We start from the raw sequence: 21,204 nt of genomic DNA, 5'->3' as shown, positions 1-21,204 counted from the left end.
AAAAAGAATTGAGATAAACTCTGAAGTATTTATGACAACATTAAATGAACAAATATTCAAACTCTTGGGCTTGATGAAGCGCAGAGGAACGAAGCTTTAGAAAATTTAATCAAAGAAATTATAGCTAAAAATTTCCTCAACCTTACAGAAAGATATGTACATCCAAGTACAGGAAGCTCATAGGGCCACTGAACATACTCACAAAAGTACAACCCAAGGGCAGAAATCTAAGATCTGTAAGAGAAGGTGCTAGATTATTCTAAAAGGAACTTTCATTAGAGTAATAATAGAATTCTTCAGCAGACATGTTTTAGGTTAGGGGGGAATGAAATTATATATTCCAGATTAAAAAAATGTTTAAATGTTTATTTGAGAGGGAGAGGAAGAGAGATGGAGCATAAAAAAGAGGAGATGGAGAAAGAGGAAGAGGAAGAGGCTGAGCTTGACTAAAGCTAGGAGCTAGAAACAAAATCCAGGTCTCCCTTATGGGTGACAAGACTCCAGTTAGTTAAGCCAACAATACTGTTGGCTAAGATCTGGAGTAGCAGGAAGCTGGAGCCAGGAGCCTGAGCCAATCACCGAACTCGGGTGCTCTGATGTGAAATGCAGATCTTGAACAGCACTGCAGATAGTCTGCTAAACATTCAACTCACATTTCAAGCTTTAAAATTAAAAAAAAAAATCTACCAACAAAGAACTCTATCCCCATCAAATGTAACCTCCATAAATGAAGGAGAAGTAAAGAAAGACTTTGTAAGATGAGCAAACCAGCCTTAAAGCAGACCAGCCTTAAAAAGATGCTTAAGGATATCCTATATCCTGCGGCAATAGAAGCATAACATCATGAAAACATGTGAAAGTATGAAACCTAATATCAAAAGAGTGGCAGAGATGCAAAACAAAAGAAATTCAAGAAAACAATAGGAGTTATTACTTCTTAATAACATTACATGTAAATCTACAGAAGTTTCCAATGAAAAGATATCAACAGTAACAGCAGCTACAACAGCAACAGTATCTAACCATGACAAAGACAAGACCTAACTATATGCTGTTTACAATGTATTCATTTCCCTAGTCAAAAAACACAAAAAACAAAGTGAAAGGATCCAAAGAAAAATTTCACTCAAATGCAAATAAAAATTAAACAGGGGTCCCGGCACGACAGCCTAGTGGTTAAAGTCCTCGCCTTGCAAGCGCCAGGATCCCATATGCGCCGGTTCTAATCCTGGTGGCCCTGCTTCCCATCCAGTTCCCTGCTTGTGGCCTGGGAAAGCAGTTGAGGACGGCCAAAGCTTTGGGATCCTGTACCCATGTGGGAAACCCAGAAGAGCTCCAGGCTCCTGACTTCAGATTGGTTCAGCTCCAGCTGTTGCGGCTGCTTGGGAGTGAACCATCAGATGGAAGATCTTCCTCTCTGTCTCTCCTCCTCTCTGCATATCTGCCTTTCCAATAAAAATAAATAAACCTTTAAAAAATAAAAAATAAAAATTAAACAGGAATAGCTTAATATACGTACACCAACCAAAATATGCTTTCAGAGAAAACCTGCTAAAAAAAATACAAAACAAAACTTAAATGGGCTTTTGCTATGGCATGGCAGGTTTCCTAGCAGCACTGGTATCCCATCTAGATGCCAGTTCGAGTTCCAGCTACACTACTTCTGTTCCAACTTCCTGATGTTGTGCCTGAGAAAACAATAGAGGATGGCCTAAGCAATCCTCAAACATGTGGTAGATATGGAAGAAACTCCTCGCTTCTAGCTTTGGCTTGACTCAACTCCAGCCATTGCGGCCATTTGGGGAGAGAACTAGTAGATGGAAGCACTCCATGTCTCTCTTCTCTCTCTCTCTTAAACTGTAACTCTGCCTTTGAAATAAATAAGTCTTGAGACAGAGAGACTTAGAAAGTTACCATGTAATCACTAAGGGATCAATTCAACAGTAAGCTATAACAATTGTCATGGTATATGTGCCTCATGGTAGAGCACTTGCCTTTATTAAGCATTCTTAGTTTTAAAGGAATAAATTCATTCTAATACAATGATAGTGGGAGACTTCAACATCTCTACCTCCATCAACAGACATATCATTCAGATCAAAAACATCAACAAAGAAAAAAATCAGAGATAAACCATGCTATAGAGCCAACAGACATTTACAGAACAATCATACAACAACTACAAAATAAACATTCTTTTCATCAAAAGCATAGAACCATGGGATAGAACATGTGTTAGGCCAGAACAACTAGGTCTCAACAACTTAGATAAGAAATGTCATATCATTTCTGTTAACAATGGAGGAAAATTAAAAATTAGCAACAGCAAATCACTTTCGGAATTAATAACATATATAAAAACTGGGTAGCAAACTTGTGCATGAACAACATAGAGTGAAGAAAATAAACATTTAAAAATTACTTAAAGTATACAAAAATAAAAACAGAGCATGCCAAAATACATGGGATACAGCAAAAAAAGGCTAAGAGAAAACTTACAGCAATCAGCATATACATCAAAAAGTGTAACTCTGGCTTTCATAAATAAAACAAAAATCTATTTTTTAAAAAGCAGCTGTATGTTAACAAATTGGAAGACCTATAAGAAATAGGTAAGCATTTAGACAAATATAAGTGAACCAAAAATGAACAGTGAAGACATAGGAAACCTATACAGACCAATGGTGACTAATGAGATTGGATCAGTAGTTGAAAGTCTGCTAACAATAACAACAAAAGGAAAAAAGAAAAAATGAAAAGAAAAGCTAGCACCAGATGATTTGTTATGGAAAAGTTAACATCAATGCTTCTCAAACTATTCCCCAAAAAACTGGAAGAAAAGAATGCTTACAAACTTTTTCTCTGAGGCCAAAATGACTCTAACTCCAAAACCAGACAACAATACAATAAAAAGGGAAAGCCACAGACCAACTGACACTGATAAACATAGGTACAAGGCTCCTCAACAAAATACTAACAAGTCAAATCCAACTACATATAAACACAATCATTCTCTGTGATGCGGGATGGTTCAACATATGGAAAACAATGAACATAATACATCACACCAATTATATGGTCATCTCAGTAGATGCAGGAGACACATTCAGTAAAACAACATTTACTTATAAACATATTGAACAAGTCAGGAATAGAGGGAATATATCAACACTACTAAGCCTATGTATGACAAACCCATGGACAATGTTATATTGAATAAGAAAAACCTAAAGGCATTTGTCTTACAGGATATGGGAAAAAATAAGGTTGACCACTCTCAGTAGACTTATTGAATACAGTAATGCAAGTTTTGGGCCAAGCCATTAGGCAACAGAAAGAAATAAAAGGCATGCAAATAGGAAAGCTGGGAGTAAAATTTTATTGCTTGCAGATGACATGCTATTATATATAGAAAAATCTAAAGTCTAAACTGAAAGACTGTTAGAGCTGTAAACATTCAGTAAAGTTTTAGGACGCAAAACCAACATACAGAAATAAATAGCAATTTTATATATCAATACCAAAATCACAGATAAAGAAATTTCAGAGGAATGTCATTCATAACAGCTAGAAAAACATCTCAGAACACACCAAACCAGGAAATGAAAGATATTTATGATGAAAATTACAAAACACTAATGAAAACAATTGAAAGCAACACCACAAAATTGGGGTGTCTCTTTCTCCCTCCTCTTTCGAGAGGCACCCCACTTCCTGGCCTCCTTTCCGGAGGTGCTTCCCTTCCCCTGCCCCTCCCTGCTCACCTGGTCCCTTTGCAACAGAAAAAAAAAAAAAACCAATACAACAAAATTGGAAAGGCCTTCCATGTTGATGCGTAAGGCCAATTGATATTATTAAAATAACCATACTCCCAAACGTGATTTACAGATTCGTTGGACTCCTTAAAATATTAATGACATTATCCTGAGAACCAGAAAAGAAAACTCTATGATTCATACAGAAGCTCAAAATACCACAGTTAAAGCATCTTGAACAGAAACAGCTGAATGCATCATCACACCTGACTTCAAAACACACCACAGACTGTTGTAACACCAAGGCAGGGTAGTGACGTCAAATAGATTCCTGGGCCAGGGGAAAAGAATAGAGACTCAGCAACAACTCCAGAACTGACTTTTGGTAAAGTGGTTAAAAACATGCACTGAGCAAGGGAATTTCTTCAATAAATGTACTAGAACACTGAAAATTCACATATGCTATTGCTCAATCTAAATAAAAATGGACTCAGAATGTATTAAAAAGAGCTAACGGTAAGACTTAAACCTGTGAGACTGTTAGAAGGGGAAACACTGCAAGACATTGTCATGAGCAAGTCTTTGTACAAGATCCCAAAAACGTACGCAACAAAAGCAAAATTAGACAGATAGAATTATATCAAATGAAAAATTTCTGCACAGCAAATGAGCAATCAATAAAATGAAGAGACCGCAGAGTGAAGAAATTATTTTCAAACTATGCATCTGACAATGGATTAATATCCCGATATACAAGAGACTAAAAAAAACTCAGCAGCAACCCACACCCTCCATCCCCCACTCCAACAATGTAGTTAAGAAATGGGCAAAGAATCTGAATGGATAAAGCAAAAATATAAATGGCAAAAACTGTATAGGAAAAAATTATAGAATGGGCCGGGTTTGGTTGCGACAAAACCAGTACACATTCTGGAACGCCAGGGCGTGGTTGCCTGTACTGGATATGAATGCAACACCCATCCAGCACACGTGAGATCCAGGAAGGGAGGGGCAGAGCTGGCGGGGGGGTTAAGGGGCTGGTCCCCTCGCTGGACAACCACTCCCACTGGAGAGTGTTGGCTGGGATAGAGACAGACACGACTAAGCAAGGCTACAACACCTGTGCGCTGCATGTGGACAAGATCAGGGCCACAGCATCAGCTGGCAGAAGCTGGCACTGGGGACTAATTCTGTCGAGTCAAATCACAGGACCACCTAAAGAGTGCATAAACCGGGACAGAGAGACCTGGGAGGGAAAAAGTGGGTTCCCCCTTCTTGGGTCACTATTCCCGTGGGAGGGCATGAAAACTAGGACGGGGGCTGGGATGGCTAGACAGAGGCACTCAACAACATCTGTGAGGGCTGGATGGTTGAGTCGATTAGATAGAACTAAGCTTTAATACCCATTGACAAGTACCAGAGCCAAATGGGATGGGGGACAGACTGGTCTTCTGCTACACAAATTGGCAAACCAGGGTAGGGGGCAGGCTTGGTGGGGGTTATTGTGGGTCGCCCCGACTAGGCTGCAGCTCCCACTGGTTGATGTAAGGGCCGAACCAGACTGGACTGCAACACCCATTGGTTCCAGTGCAACTCGGGACTGAAAACAGAACCAACACAGCAATTGCAACCACCAGCTGATCAGGGTGATGGACTGTGCCGGGCCCTGTGCTTGCTAGAACATACAAGAATCTGGTCTGGGAATACCTCAAAGTATCTTTGGAGATCTCCCCACTTGAACTGCTGGACTCAGAACCCAAACCAAGAAAAGACGGAAGACAGAATAGGACAGTCATTCATCTCAGCTACATGTTGGCAGCGAAATATGGGACAAATGGAGACTTCATGATGGACCATATCAATCAGTGGACCACCTCATCGAGCGAAACTGGCAGTGACTCATAACTGGAGAACTATTAACTCCACTTGAGCACATATCTCAGAGCATGCCCCACATATGGGACTTGGGGTGGGCGGGAAACCGGGTGGGGCTTCTCCCTCAATACCCCCTTTTACCTCAGATACATGATGGAAACAATATGGACATAATAGCATTGCCCACCTCCCTATCCCCCTGAACCTTTTTTTTTTTTTTTCTTTTTTTTTTTTTTTTTTCCTTCTCTTTCTTGATTTTCCTTCAACTATAGTTAACTATGTAAAGATTGTCAACAACAATACAATAAAATGGATTATATATAAAAAAAAAAATTATATCACCAAGGAAAATTCACTGTCAATGAAATGCAGATCAAAACTACAATGAAATACTGTCTCACAATTGTTACAATGTTTATTGTGAAAGACACAAAAATTGATACTAGTAAAAATATGGGTGAAAGAAAACCTCATAAATGTATTTTTGTGGGAATAAAAATGAGTACAGCCATTATAGAGAGCAGAATAGAGGTTCTTCATAGAAACCAAAAATCTGCCATGTGATTCACCTACCCTGCTTTTAGGTACCTATCAGGAGATGAAACTAGTATATGAAAGCGAAACCTGAACTCCCAACATTCACTACAACATCTCTCACAATAATCATGATACAGACTCAAGGTATCAGTGGATGGACAGCTAAAACACAAAATAAAAATGTGGGAATATATCCAAAGGAAATGAGACCTGCACATGAGAAAGGGGTCTGTGAGCCTGTATTCACAACTGCACAATCTGTAACAGCAAAGACATAGAAACAGCCCAGATGCCTGTCAGAAGAGGAGTGGATAGAGAAACTGTGGCAAACCTACTCCATGGAATACTACTCAGCCATTAAAAAGAATGAAATTCTACCATTTGCAACGAAATTATCCCATTATGCTCAGTGAAATCGGTCAATCCCAAAAGGACAAATACCGTATGTTCTCTCTCAGGCAAAATACAGGCACAACAAACTTTCAACACTGTTTTTGCTGCCATTCATGGTGTTTTTTATTTTTGTTTTTGTTTTCATTTCCTCAAAATAATTTCTTTTCTATTATTAAATTCTTCAATGACTCATAGGTCATAGAGTAGCATCATTTCTCCAAAAGGGTTTTTTTTTTTTTTCATTTTGTCATCAACACACTGGGCATTCAGTAACATATTATTTAATTTCATGGTGTTGTGAATTTTTTTAACTTTATTCCTGTTGTTGATTTTGTTGTATGGCTTTTCATTTAAGGTAATGTATAGTAACTGTCATAGAAACTATCGTATCCAGATGTGAAGATACAATGCAGTATGCATCTCTACTTCCAAACTAAAGATGGAATCACAATGAAATTGTGAAATATAACTTGACAATAGGATGTTGGACTGTCTGCTTTTGTCAATATCCGCAATGCCAGGATACGCTTAGATAGCAGAATGATAGATTTATGACTGTTTATGAAGGACTATACTATTGTTAAAATATGGGGAAAATCAATGACAGGGGGAGAGTTTGGAAGGACGTAAGAGAAATCACAGAGCCTATGGAATTGCATCATAAAATAAAAAAAAATAAAAAAGTGGTCAAAACAGTGGAATATTAATCAGCTATAAAAATAAGATCCTGACATTGCAGCAAAAATAGGTGAGCTATGAAGTCATTATGTGAAGTAACCCAGACACCCAAAGATAAATACCTCACATCCCTTATTATGTACGGACATCAAAAAATCAATTTGAGTGTAGAACAGTGACTACTTGCAGGTGGGAGAGTGTGGAAGCGGAACAGTGGCAGGCTAGAGTGGATACCAAAACACAGAAGTCATGAGCTCCGGCGCTCCACAGCAAAGGGTACAACAAGTACACAAGAACGCTTACCTACTGTATGAAGAACTGCAGGAGATGAGTTGGTCAGCTGCAAACCTAAAGGAAATGGGAATACTAATCACTGGATTTGATTGGTTTATATTGACATGTGTTAAGATATTGTACAGTACACCATAAAAATCTACAACTATTGTATTTCATCAAAACTTGGAAAAGAGTAATAAATTGCAAATTTCAGCTCCAAATAAATATTTGTTTTAAAGTTTTATAGTCATTAGTTACTAATTATATTTCACCTTTTATCATTTGCAATGTATTAACAAAAATGATATTTTAAACACTTGAAAAATGTTTTAACATTTTAATTTTTTTAACTAACAGAGTAATTGGGTCCAGTGTGGTGGTGTGGTGAGCTAATCCTCCATTTGCAGTGCTGGCATCACATATGGACAGCAGTTTGAAACCCAGCTGCTCCACTTCAGATCCAGCTCCCTGCTTGTGACCTAGGAAAGTGGTGGAGGACAGCCTAAAGCCTTGTGACTCTGCACCCACATGAGGGACCCAGAAGAGGCTCCTGGCTCCTGATCAGCTTGCTTCTGGACATTGTAGCCATTTGGGGAGTGAAACAGCAGATGGTAGATTTCTCTCTCTGCTTCTCCTTCTCTCCGTAAATCTGTCTTTTAAATAAAAAGAAATTTTAAAGAAAGAATAATTGTACTATTTATGTGGTGCCATGTGATCTTTTATAACATGAATTTTATTTTTTGTATATAGTTTATATTTTGATAACATTCTTACTCTCTCAACATACTACATCTTAAATAAAATTAAAATTCACTTAAAACTTTTAACATAACTAATGTAAAAATTTTTACCCTAACTCAACATCAGTGACTTTGGTAAAAGGAAGGCAAAAAAGTATTTGATAAAAGAAAAAGTTACAGTAACAAACTACATTTATATGCAAATAACACTTCCTAAAATAGGTGCAATAATAATGAAATTCCCTATTTGTGAAGTTTAAATCAGATAAAACTATACTAAATATGTTACATTGAAAACATTGTTACAAAGGAGTTATTGAAAATATGAACCTCCTATTCCTCCCTTAAAACACACATATGGGAAACATTTTATGTAAATGCACTTCAAAAAGTTCATTGAAATGCATACTATAAAATAATTGCATATATATGCATATATTATATATATATCAACAAATAAGCTTCTCTTGTGTCTCAGTTTTCTCATGGACATTCTGAAGTTCCTTTGTACAATGGGGTATTAACAGATGGTGATCTGGCAAACCCTTGTTGACCTTGGTGTGGTGATGGGATTTATCATCTCTCTGGCCCCAAGCTCCAGCTGTTAGTGCTGCTTCTGTTCTTGTTAGACAGTGTGCCAGGGTTCAGGGTGCTGACGGGCACTCAGTGAATGGTCTTTGTAGGTAGGGAGGCAAGTGGGTTTGTGTGTGTGTGCACACGCACGCACCTCCTTTCAACAAATACTGTAATAAACCCATTCTACAGATGATATAGAGGGGCACGTTCTCTGCTCAAGTTCACCCTACCACTCAGCAGCAGAGCCAGATATCTCTGTTCTGTCCACTCAACTATAAGAGCTGACTTTGTAAGTTGAGCCTCATAAACTCAGGCTCTTGCAGAGGGAATAGGGGTACAGTTACTGTCATGGATTGAGTTGGGATCCCAGGGTTATCTTGATGCTCATTTGTACCCAAGGCACGAAGCTTGTTAGCTATGTCTGACTGTTCACTCCGTGCCTCCACATGGCCTTTCTCCTCCACACCCATCACATGCTTGGTCTCAGGGTGCTGGCTGGAGGGAGGGGGCTCTTGGACGTGTCTTTAGGGTGAGGGGCAGAGGCAGGCAGCACATGACCTTAAGCTCATATCTGTTGGAACTGGCGTGTTCTTTTTCCCTTTGGTCCCTTTTGTGTCTGGGCTTCAAACCTCTGCAGTCTAAAGATGAAACACTGTTTCATCTCCACCTGTGTGGGAAGGAGAACAAAAGATGGATCTTCTGGGCTCTCTGTTATCACAGACCTGCTGAAACCCTGCAGGAGAACAGAGCATGGATTGTACAGAAAGCTCAAATCCATTTCTGCAGGTACCAGGCACTTTACAAATGAATGCAATATCCGTATTTAGATAATGACTACCCTGGGGCCCCGATAGCTATAATGAAATTCTATACATCAAAAGCTTTTTCAATCCTCCAAGTCAAGAACACGCAAGCTGACCTCTACCCCCCTGGGACCAGAAACTACCAGGAGACATACTGGCGAAGGTGGATGAGGGAGCCATCAGCAGGCTGGGACAGAAGGGTTGGCAGGGCTTGGGCTGAACTTCAGGTTGCTCTGCCCCAGGACTCCCTGAATGGGTACAGGGGGAGCAGGTGCAATGGAGATGATATGGGCCAGGCACTGATAGTTTCATGGATATGGAGACACATCCGGTACCTCTACCCCTCTAAAATGTACACTAAGCAAGATGAAATTGGTCAGTCAGTCACTATGGTAGTTAGCAAGGTTTGGTACCTGAATCCCTGGGTCCTAGAGTTCGCCATCCCAACCCATTCAGGGCACTCGTGAGGTCAGAACCATCATTGTACTATTTTAACATGTCACCTTTCCTTCTGCTCTTGCTCTTAGGAGTACATGGTGGTCTGTGCTGGAGACGACATGATAGGTGACGCCACAAAAGAGATAGAAATAGAAACAGGCCTGAGAGTCCAGCTGTTCTCAAGCCAGATACCAAAGAGATTTGCAATGGTGAAAAATGAAGGCCATTCTTCTTACTGAGTCTTTTCAGAAAAACAAATGTAATTTATGTTGGTATTGTTTTGGGATCAGTGTTTTGGTTTAGTAGGTATAGCTATTGCCTCCTACACTGGCATCCCATATGGACACAGGCTCACATCCCAACTACTCCTTTTCCCATCCAACTCCCCGCTGATGTACTTGGAAAACCAGCGGAGGATGTCCCATGTGCTTGGGTTCCTGCACCCACGTGAGAGACCTCAAAGGCTCCTAACTGCTAGCTTCAGTTTTCATTTCTAATGTAAAAATCAATCAGAGATGACCCTAACCAATAAAGTTCTCTTGAGCTCTCCACATTTTTTGATGAGTGTGAAGGGATGCTAGAGTCACACATTTTGAGAACACTGAAGCTGGTGGGTGCGTGAAGCATCTGACACCCCGCATCAGGGGCTTGGGGCCACCTTACACAACACTGTCAACATCTGCTGCATAAGTAAATGCAGCTGTATTTTTATTAGGGAAGGGGATCTGACTGTCTCAGAAGATGCATTTTCATTGTCCTACAGAAGGACAGCTGATAACCTCAAGGCAGTAGCCTGTCATGGCCCCTTGGGGGGTGATTCTTCAATCTACCTTTACCAGGTTCTCTCACCTCTGTAATAGAGGCAAGAGTAGCATTTTCATTCTCATGCCCAAGGTATAAAAATGGGTATTTGTAGGCCACTGTTCTTATTACCCTTTGTACCATAAAAGAGTCTATGCCATCTGCAACCAGGCTTTTCTATCCCCCTTGTCTGGTGGGAGGTCAGCTCAAACCAGCTCTGTGGATTTGGTTTCAGGAGTGGGAAGGAGGAAGTGGGGAGCCCAACCTCCATCCTGGGTTCTACCTTGTTCTCTCAAGAGCAAGCTTTCCTCCCAGCAGGACAGGTGCGTGCCCAGATTTGATAAGGTGGGACTTCTTCCCTGGGTGCGGAAAAAAAAAACCCCAACCCCCTCTCTTACCTGTTCCCTCCGGAGGCTCCAGTTGGGCTCTATGTTTCTGAGGCAGGTCACGAGTCTGGAAGAGCTGGACTTTCTGAGCAGGTCACGCAGGCTCCCTGAGATCCAACCTTGGAGGAACAGCCAATGGCCAAGCAGAAGATAAACTGATCAGCTTTGTGAAGGCTGTGGGAACTGTAGCTTGAGAGAGCAGAATTCGGACTCCCCCCTCCCCCTGCACCAGGGTAAACAAAACTCACCCAGCTGGGAGGTCCGGTCTTGAGTACAGCTGAGAGCCTCCGGAGCAAGCCCCAGGCCAGCCCAGCCCTCCCTGGGGGAAGGGTGGAGGGAGGAGAGGCCAGCGGTAGTTGCTTTGCTTTCCCATCTTCCACAAGGTCTGCTGTTCCTTGTGATGGACCTCGTAGGGCTGAGGCCCCCTCCCTCGGAGGCTAGCAGCCTCCTTCTAGGGTGGAACTGCTGGGCCTCCCTACCCCTCCTCCTGCCTGCGCCTTAAACTTGTCCTTGAGGTGCAGGAGAGAACCACGGGATTGCAAGGAGGGCCTCCCTCAGGGTCTGTTTGATTCTCCGAAGACTTTTGCTGCAGCTGTTTGCATTCACGGTCTGATTTGTGCACAGGTCACATGACAGTTTTAAAAAAATTCACCTGTGATTTATAAACCATTAAGATATTTTCTTGGTTCTTGGCTAAGGCAAACTTCAAAAGGAGCTTGCCTTTTTTTGAGTGTAATTGGGTTGGCAGCTGGCAGGAAGCTGGAGAGACCCTCTGGGCTGGAAGAGGGACTGTTACAGGGGTGTGTCACTTCAGCACAGACAGTGGGTATGCAAGGCCCAAGGGAGACCCTGCTCTGCTTCCCCAGCCAGCAGAGTTCTTGTGAACACTCAACAGTTGGTTCTTATGAGGAGTGATTGGGGCTCACCTTTCTCTTGTCCTCGCCCAACGCAAAAACGAAACTGTTGCTGCTCTCTCCCCGGAGATGTACTTTCGCCTTCAGGTCTCTGATTTTCTTCTTAGTTGCCCCCCTGCCATTGTCATATATTTTCTGGTACCTTGGCAGAGGATGAACTGCTCACACAGGTCAGTCATTTCCATGCAAGGTGGATTGTTCTTTTTGTTTTTAGCAGTGGATTCTTTGCTAGGGAAATTCTACATGGTCCATGAGATACAAAAATCTTTGGGAATGTACAAAGCTCTATTGGGAGTGGGGACCCAGGGTCCTTCCCTGTGGCTCCCCATAGCCCTTCCCCTCACGCAGGTAACCCCCAGGAAGGAGACTTCTGATTGTAAACTGCTGATAACTGGAATTCTGTGGTCAACATTTACACTCTAAGATGGAGCAATACATTGAGCTCAAGCTGCTAGGGATTACAATCTGCAGGACAATTCAAACTTGAAAAATTTTACCCAGTTTTAGTTATCATTTGTATCTAGCAAAGATGGGGATCATCATGTGCCCAAACATGGAATTAACACAGAGCTTACCTTCATTAAGAACCTAAGTAATGGAAGGGCAGAGATAACCTTATGGCATCATTTATCACCCTGAGCAGAGAAGGAGAAGGACTTCCTATCCATATCTTCATTTTTCTAACAGAACCCTTATTAACAGAATCCCATGGGCCCAGGCAGCAACTTTTCTAAGGTGCTTTTACAGATTTAAGTGATGAAGGTGATGTGTAGGTAGGAATTCTAGAAAAGCTCTTTTAAAGGAGATCTGGTTGGTGCACTCCACTTGCCCAATTCCTTTCCTCTTGCTGAGAGATGAGAATGTGATGGGGGGAGCTCCAGCAGTCCAGACAGAAGTCATGAGGTTCAGGGTCCCACCCAGGGAGCAAGAAAGAGCTGGGATCCAAGAAGACATTTATGGAAGCACCACAAACGCATTCATTAGTATGTCTTCTCTGGCCATCTTGTTAGCAGGAAGACAAAAAACACAAGTAGAGCTTTATTACAGGTCTTGGACTTTATTTTTGGCAGTCAAATCATTCCTCAGGGCTAATACATCACTAGGCACTGAGGTGGCTTTGAAGGACACTACCTGTGTATGTGACTTAGCATCAGCACTTGTCCTTTCCAGGCAGGGACAAATCTGATGAGCTTCAATCCCACCTTTCTAGAAGTGTCAATTAATACAAAACTTGTAAAAAAAAAAACACTAAAAAAGATGAAAAAGAACCACAATGTTTGGCAACTGAATTAAGTACAGCATTAGGCTACAGGGACAAGAAGGAGGCTTTGGTCACTGTGGGCAGACATGATGGCAGTGGGTTGCATTGTCTGTATTTGTAACATGGTAGCTATGGTACTTCTTGGTTTGTATTCACAAAGTATTTTGGGGAAGGCTTAAATGCATCCCTCATTTTCTATACTGGCCAGGTCCTCTCCTATGAGTGTCAAATCATTCTGGAATCCCATCAAGGTTGGATCTTTCCTCGACCCTAGAAATGAATGAGATGCCCCTAGGACTAGGCTGTGCAGGACACTGACACTGAAGAATCCTAAAGAGAGAATTAGGAGTCATTTTATTAAAATCATCAAAGTCATTTTATTAAATTAGTACACAGTGAAGAGTAGCTCAGTGCGGCATTAGAAGCCAACCCCATTCCGTTTTATTGCCAGCAAATAAAGGCGCATTGTGGGAGAATTGCCTTCTGGGGAGAATGTGAACTCATGTAAGGGATTTTTGAAGGAAGGAGACACTTTCTCACTGATCTCAGAATGACATCTCCAGTCCAGCAACAAGGTGTATCTAATTCTGTCCTACAAGACAATACACCTGTAAGCTTAGGGATCCCTGGAATGTACATGGCGGGTGAAAGAGCCTAACCATATCGAGTCTATCAAAATCCCTCCATTCATTGTGTGAAGCTTTAATAACGAGGGCTAGTTATGGCTCATAAAAATGATTAGGACACACAGAGTGCCTTTCAGTGATTTCAAGTTAGACTGAGGAAACAGCAATGGACGCCAACAGCCACTTAGGGGACATACATGCTGCTACCATAAAGGCAGGGGAAAATCACCAGAACACACACAATTCAAGCCATAATTTCCTTGCTAATAATCTCTTCTCTGTGTGTGTGCAGTCTTTATGGATTGTCCTGAATAAAGGCTTTTATACAAAGTACATTCAAGACATCACATCGTGATTAGCAAACAGCTAGTACAAGGGTGAATAGGTTGGACAGCAAAGTCAAGGCCTTCTATAGGGAGCTGTAAGGCGCACATCCCAGCCAAGTGCGTTCTTCTGTGTGGGTGGTAACCAAAGGCAGCCCATGGCCTGGAAGGCCCAGCCCAGCCCTTGGCACTTGCCATGTATTTCCAGGGTAGTAGCATTCTATGGGATTCCAAATGTTGTCCATGGCCTGTGTGTTCTCCTAGCTCCCCAACCAACTGTATGCTTTGGGTACATTCTGTTCACTTTCTCTCCAGCATGGTTTTCTTGACCTGTCACAAGGTTTGCCTTTGAGTTCCGTCTACTCTGAATTTGTACTTAAAACCCCACATGGTTCTCCCACCTCTGATCTCACTGGCTTGGTTGCTTCTCTGCTTGCGCCCTTCTGGCTCTTTGCAACCACACTTCTTCCCTGGGGCATGGGTAACTGTGAGGTGGGTGAACTGTTTATATGTCCTTTAGGTACAAGAAGCACAAACGTCTCCCTTGACGTGTTTAAGTGTGAGCTGATTTCTTAACTGTCTTATCAATACGCATGTAAATCTGTCCATCAACTTGTCAAAAAGGATACCTCTGAGGGGAGCTTTTGGGAGCATAGACTTTCCAGAATTCTACTCAAACTTAACTTGCTAGGCTGTCAGCTATTAATGGACTGGCACATATGTAATGACTATTGTGTACATATACACACATATATGTATAACTTGGAAGGAATTTTGTTAAAACATTCTGGGTGAAAAGTCAATCAGTGGATTTTTACTAATGTTTGAAATACACAAATTTTATTTTTCTCACTCATGGGACATTAATAATCATAACCTGAATTCTAGGTCTTAAGACTAAATGTTAGACAATGTCATGACATATTTCTTCAGACTTATGAAGCAAGAGTTAATTTTTATATACACTGAACTGCAGATCACATGTACATTTTGATGAGTTTTGATAGATGCATAGACTTGTGTAGCTGCCACCCCAATCAAGGTAGAGCACATGTCTATAATCCCAAAAAAGTCCTCTCCTTGACACCAAGCCCCATAGGCAGCCAGAGAGCTGAATTTTTCCTTTTATTGACTGAAAACCACTCTGCATGAATTCTTTGGCAAGCTGCTGCTTTTTTTGAGCAGCATGTTTTGAAAATTCATCCATGTTACTGTAGCTGTGGTTCGTTTCTATTTTTTTTTTTGTAAAGATTTATTTATTTTTATTGGAAAGGCGGATATACAGAGAGGAGAGACAGAGAGGAATATCTTCCATCCGATGATTCACTCCCCAAGCGGCCACAATGTCTGGAGCTGAGCCAATCCAAAACCACGAGCCTCTTCCAGGTCTCCTAAGCAGGTACAGGGTCCCAAAGGCTTTGGGCCGTCCTCGACTGCTTTCCCAGGCCACAAGCAGGGAGCTGGATGGGAGGTGGAGGTGCCGGGATTAGAACTGATGCCCATATGGAATCCCGGCGAGTTCAAGGCGAGGACTTTAACCACAAGGCTAGGCCATGCTGCCAGGCCCAGCTGTGGTTCGTTTTTACTGCTGCCATGAGTGTACCACTATTTTATCAATTCTTGGATTGAATATGTTTATACTTCTAATAGCGATTTGGGTTGTTTCCAGTTTTGGGCTATTATGAAAAACACTATTGTAAACAGGGCAATTTTTAAAAATTTAATAAGTGAACAATAATTGCCAAGTGTTTCAATGTGTTCTCTTTGCAATCCAGTTTGATCATGGAAATCAAACCACTATCCAACACACTTGTAAAAGTTCTAAGACACTTCTCAGCAAAACCTAAATGTCACATGCATCAGAATAATTAGGACTGCAGTCCCACACCAAGGTTCTTGCATGTAATACCATTAACAACCAAGCTGAGTTTGGGGATAGTTTTATATTTAATAGTTACACGTTTATTTTATGGTTGGTTTGCTTTTCTTGGGACTGATGGCTTTACACATCAGAGTAAAGACATTGTTTCCTTTAACAAATGTAGGACAATGATGAAAAGTGTTTAGTAACTAACGGTTCAACTGGAACTCAAATAATTTATTTTGGAAGATACTAGCTGTGATTGTTAGGAAGTTACTCTACAAGTTTGCCTTAAAATTTGTAAAATGAGGCTACTAGTACAGAATTCATAAATTTGCTGTAAAGGCTAAATGAAAATATATGCAATAATTCTCAACACACAATGGGCTCTCCATAGACTGAACTGTTAGTGTTTCAATGTAAGCATCAGCAACTGGATGGACAAACAAACCCTGACTAGGGACTCATGATGCATATGTGATGGAACGTGCTGTCATCACTTCTGTCACTCACAAAAAGTCCACGGCTTCAAAGGTAGATTCATAACCTAGAGTGCACAGGTAATAGATCTACTTTGGCAAACAGGAAATTCCTACCTCTGCCTTTCCAAGGGTAAGGTCTCAATGACACGCTCCAAATCTCTCTCTTGTAGCAGTACTTCACACCCCACAACTGCCATCCCACAGAAGCGTCCCAGGAACACTGATGCTTGCGGTCCACCTCGTAGTTTTGATTGGTCAGCACTGAATCCAGGCTTTACTTTGCGGTTGCCCAGGTGACTCTAACGTGTGGTCAAACAACACAATTTTGGTCAAGCTCACTGACACTGGCTCCACTTGGCGCTGGCTTTCCAGGTCAGGGTGCAAGTGACTGGTCTCCTGGCTCCACAAGAACCACAGCTTTCTTAGAGGGTCAAATGCGGCATGCTATTTGGTGACATCAGGACAGCACAGTTTCTTGGTTTCAGCAGAGCTTGCCAATGCCCACATCTTGAGAGGAAACTGGGCCAGCTTCTCCCCAACCCCCACCCCATTTTGCAATGTAGTTGTTTGTCATTCTGGTTCTGGCTGTGGTTTCTTTGTCCTGGTCACAAGGGGCCTTACAGGATTTCAGATCTGTCTACTCCTCATCCACAGGCCTCTGTCCAGCTCTTTGAGGAGGTCTGCTGGAAGAGCCAAGCTAATCTTTGCAGCTCAAATTTGGATTAATTTTTGAAAAGCTGCTTGTCCCCAGTGGGGGCCTGAAACAAACCAACACTGCTGGCGTTAATCAGCTCAGGCCAGCTCTTGACTGCCTTGTGTTCCTGAGTGAGGCCTGTCAGCTTTAACCACGACAGGGAAATACTAGGTTTAGGGGAAAATGATGCAAAGCTTCAAATGGATACACTCCAATGGTCCTGATGCCAGTTCCTTTGGGGAAAATGTCTGGTGTCCTTTGCCAGCCAAGAGTGGCTTTTCCTGAGGCCTCCCAGAGCATGAAGTGGCCTGAATCTGCTAGCTGGTTCAGAGAACATTCTGGAAAGCTTGCGTCTCAGTAAGGATCCCTGTTTGTTGTTGAGTTGCGGTATCTTTCTTGCTTGTAATCACATTTCTACTTCATCTTGGATCCTTGGGCTGCTGCCCATTCAGCAAAGGACTGAACTTTATCCTTCGGTCTCTTTCCATGCATTTGTAAATGTTTTAATCTGTGATGTGTACCACATTTGTTGGACATACTGAGCTCAGTCCATACCTTTGGGTTTGATCTGCCTTATGGGTCATTTCCTGGCTAGTTGAGTAAGGTCCAGGAGCCAGGGTTCAACAGTGGGAGCTGCAAGACTTGGGGAGGCATCAGGTTTTGGGCTTCCTGAGTTTGTGGTGCTGATGGAGAAGTCCTAAAAAATGCTGTGGGGTACTGCTGGGACCCCTGCTTACCATGTCTATGGAACAACTTCCTTAGTGTGTTCCTAAATCTAGGTAGGAATTACTGGGTGAAGGCATGGAATTACTCAGCAAACAAATTGGGCAGAATTGGTTTGGGTTAATCCATTAGAGCCACCACTGTTCTTACATAATTATTGAGTTTTAAAAAATATAAATGAATATTAGAAATTATTGTTAACATAAAAAATAATGCCAAGAAGAATCTGCCAGTTTAATTATGGTTAGGCTTCCAAATATAATTAGATATATTCTATCCTGGGTTAAAAGCATTGTTAAACAGACAGTGCATTCTGGAAAGAAAGAACTCTAACATGATAAAACAGTAGGGTGCATCAGATTCACAACAGATTCTGAACACAAACATACAAAGATAGATAAAGAGGAGGAGAGGGCACAGCTTTGTTCTTTGATGTGATCCCCTTTACAGTGTAGTGACTGTAAAATTAGGAAAAGTCCCACACGGCTGCATACAGGGAAGCCATTTCCAACATGTACTCCATTTCTTTTTACTACATCTGTTTTCCGTATTACACCCAGGAAATAAAGAACAGGGAACACATTACCAAGGATGAAATTTCCACATTTATTTTTCTTCCATGTGCATAGAAAATGGCAGTGAAGTGTCCTATGAAAGAGGCAGGGAATGGGCATGGCGCTGCTCTACCAGACTGACCTTGTGCTTCCAAAGTACACTACTCATGGTGAATACAAAGGATGTTGCAGTTTAATTGCTAACATTTCCTTGGGCTTCCTCTTTGTTTTTTAAGCTGTCAGTTTCTTCAGATCTCTTTTCAAATGACACACTGCATTACAAATGATGGCACTTAACCAATGTGGCATTTCCATATTTACACCAACAAAGGAAATTTACAAGACATAATAGCATACAATCTTGACATTTAGTAATAGCAATAAAACATGAAGGGCATCCATTTTATTTTTTCTGTACAAACTATCAGAACAGAACTTTATTCACATTTAAAAAATCATCTTTAATTTGATTTGACCTACACATCTCCATCTCATTTCACCCATTTCGCAAACCTCTCATCACATCACCCACACCTTCACCAGACTACATAATCTCTAAGTGATTAGACCTAACACCTAAATAGAGTTTAAGAAAAGTCCTCTCTCAAAGGTAGCCTCACATCCCTGATAATTCCTCAGAAAAGAAAAAATAATAATATGCTCTTCACTCGTTCCTTCCATTTCACTTTCACATTTCATCATCACATCAGCAAGAGAGACTTCTCACCTCAATCCAAACAGGGTTAGAAATAAAGAGTTCCTCTGCCGAGCATCCTGATGCTACACCCACGAGTCCGGGGAGCCTGGGTACTGTTCTGCTCTGTAAGAGGGTCGTTTAGTGGAGTAAAAGTCTACGTAATTTGTGGTTGACTTCAGTCCATACTGCGTTGAGTAATCAGTAGAGGCTGGAAAGTGAACTCGGTCATCAAAATAAGGATCTTCATAGCTGTGAGGAGACTGCAAATACAACCTGTATGCATCAAAGTTCTTTCTGTTGGCGTCATCTTGACTATAATATAGCTGTTGATGCTGTTGACAAAATGAAAAGGCAAATAAGGAAAAGCCATTTAAAGAAATACACACTTAAGGAAAATGAATGTGGGCTTCGTCATCTTTCCAAAGCAATATTCAAAATGTGTAGTTTAGAGGTTGTGTGTGGTGCCTGATGCATATTTTCTAGTTCTGTGAGGCTCAGAAACTGGCCGAGTTTGCTGACGTCCTGTTCTATAGCTTCTGGAGAAGGCCGTGCTCAGGGATCCCCGGCCACCAACTCTCCCTTTTGGAACCTTGCTCTGCTCCCTGCTGTGGAGGGGTTGGCTACCTGGCAGGCCAAAGAGAGGATGGCTTTGATGCAAGGAAATTTTTAGCACACTGTGAATTTAGTTGGAGGTTGGGTTTTTTAGTCTTGGGATAATTATAGACCTATCTTTTTTACCTTAGAGATGAACACAAAATTCATCCTTCAAATTTAATACGCTGGAGAGATTTAGTGTATAAAGGTCACACTTGGAAGACTTTGCTGTAAGTTGTACTATTCAAAAGATAAGCAATCTGAAGGCAGGAGAGCAGTAAAATTCGGGAAACACATGGGCAAAGGGTATTCTGGAGGAGGAGACTTTTCTGAGCCAGGGCTAACATGTCCATGTGTCCGGAGCCAAGGCCAACGTGGGTCCCACACAAGGCATATGCTCTCCATGTCCCTCTGGGCTGCCCTCAGATCATCATGTCTGTCTTCACAGTCATGGCCAAATCCCCTTCACTTAGTAAAATGTAACAAATTTACCACAGGGATATTAACTTCATGTTCTGGAATTAAATGCATTATGATTCTGAGATTATTTTTCCTGACTAAAGAAGTGTAGCATAAATGGCTTCCTTTTTTCTCCACCTACACAGTAGATGATGGAATTTAGGAGGGTCTTAGAACACCCTTATCTAAAGGACGGAATCTGGTCTTACTTGGGTTAACTCTAATTGCTCTGTGTTACTGGAAGGTGGGGAAAAGAGATGAGAGGACCCAGGGGTACCAGGCTTCCGAGAGGAGCCCCCTGAAAACAGAGGGATGAGCCCCTGAAAGCAGACGTCTACTGAAACCACTTGTTACAGTAGATGCCTCCCCCCAGGGGCTGAGTGCAGGCCGACCCCCAAGCCCAGGAGATCGGGCCAAGGAGCAAGGGTTTGTAACTCATGGAGCTTGGACAGGGAGGGAGTCATGGAGGTGGAGAATGAAGTACACAAGAAAGAATCAATGAGATGAGACAGTGAACAGTGCTTACCGACCTTTCCTCACCCAGAGGATGCAAGAGATCTGAGGACAGGGAGAAGGAAAGTTTTGGCAAAGAACATGACCTAATGACTTTTCAGCTGTTCCCATCGGCAGCATTGACATGAATTTTAAGACTGCGAGGCTACCACGGCTGTGCTTGGTATGCACCATGGGTGAGTTTCCAAGGACTGAGGATCCCCAGGGAAAGCCCCTTGGGCCCAGTCATGTTGGCGTGGCTCTGG

At 41.8% G+C, this 21,204-nt stretch overlaps 1 protein-coding gene across 17 annotated transcripts in view; it reads right to left on the bottom strand.

Annotated features, from left to right (window-relative positions):
• Window positions 1-18,729: 18,729 nt before the first annotated feature.
• The window catches only part of PKP4 (plakophilin 4), a 236,643-nt gene continuing 234,168 nt past the window's right edge, over window positions 18,730-21,204 (bottom strand). For 16 of the 17 annotated variants that reach the window (XM_058664506.1, XM_058664503.1, XM_058664502.1 and 13 more), the window contains one exon: window positions 18,730-19,725. In XM_058664506.1, coding sequence (XP_058520489.1) covers window positions 19,477-19,725 — 249 coding nt within the window. In that variant the 3' untranslated portion in view covers window positions 18,730-19,476. The remainder of the gene's footprint in view (window positions 19,726-21,204) is intronic. The other variant, XM_058664505.1, reaches the window with a different exon arrangement.

This window comes from Ochotona princeps, chromosome 5, assembly GCF_030435755.1.
Source record: "Ochotona princeps isolate mOchPri1 chromosome 5, mOchPri1.hap1, whole genome shotgun sequence".
Lineage (NCBI taxonomy): Eukaryota > Metazoa > Chordata > Mammalia > Lagomorpha > Ochotonidae > Ochotona > Ochotona princeps.
Note: the sequence above shows the minus strand (reverse complement) of the source record. Positions and strands in the feature narration are given on the sequence as shown.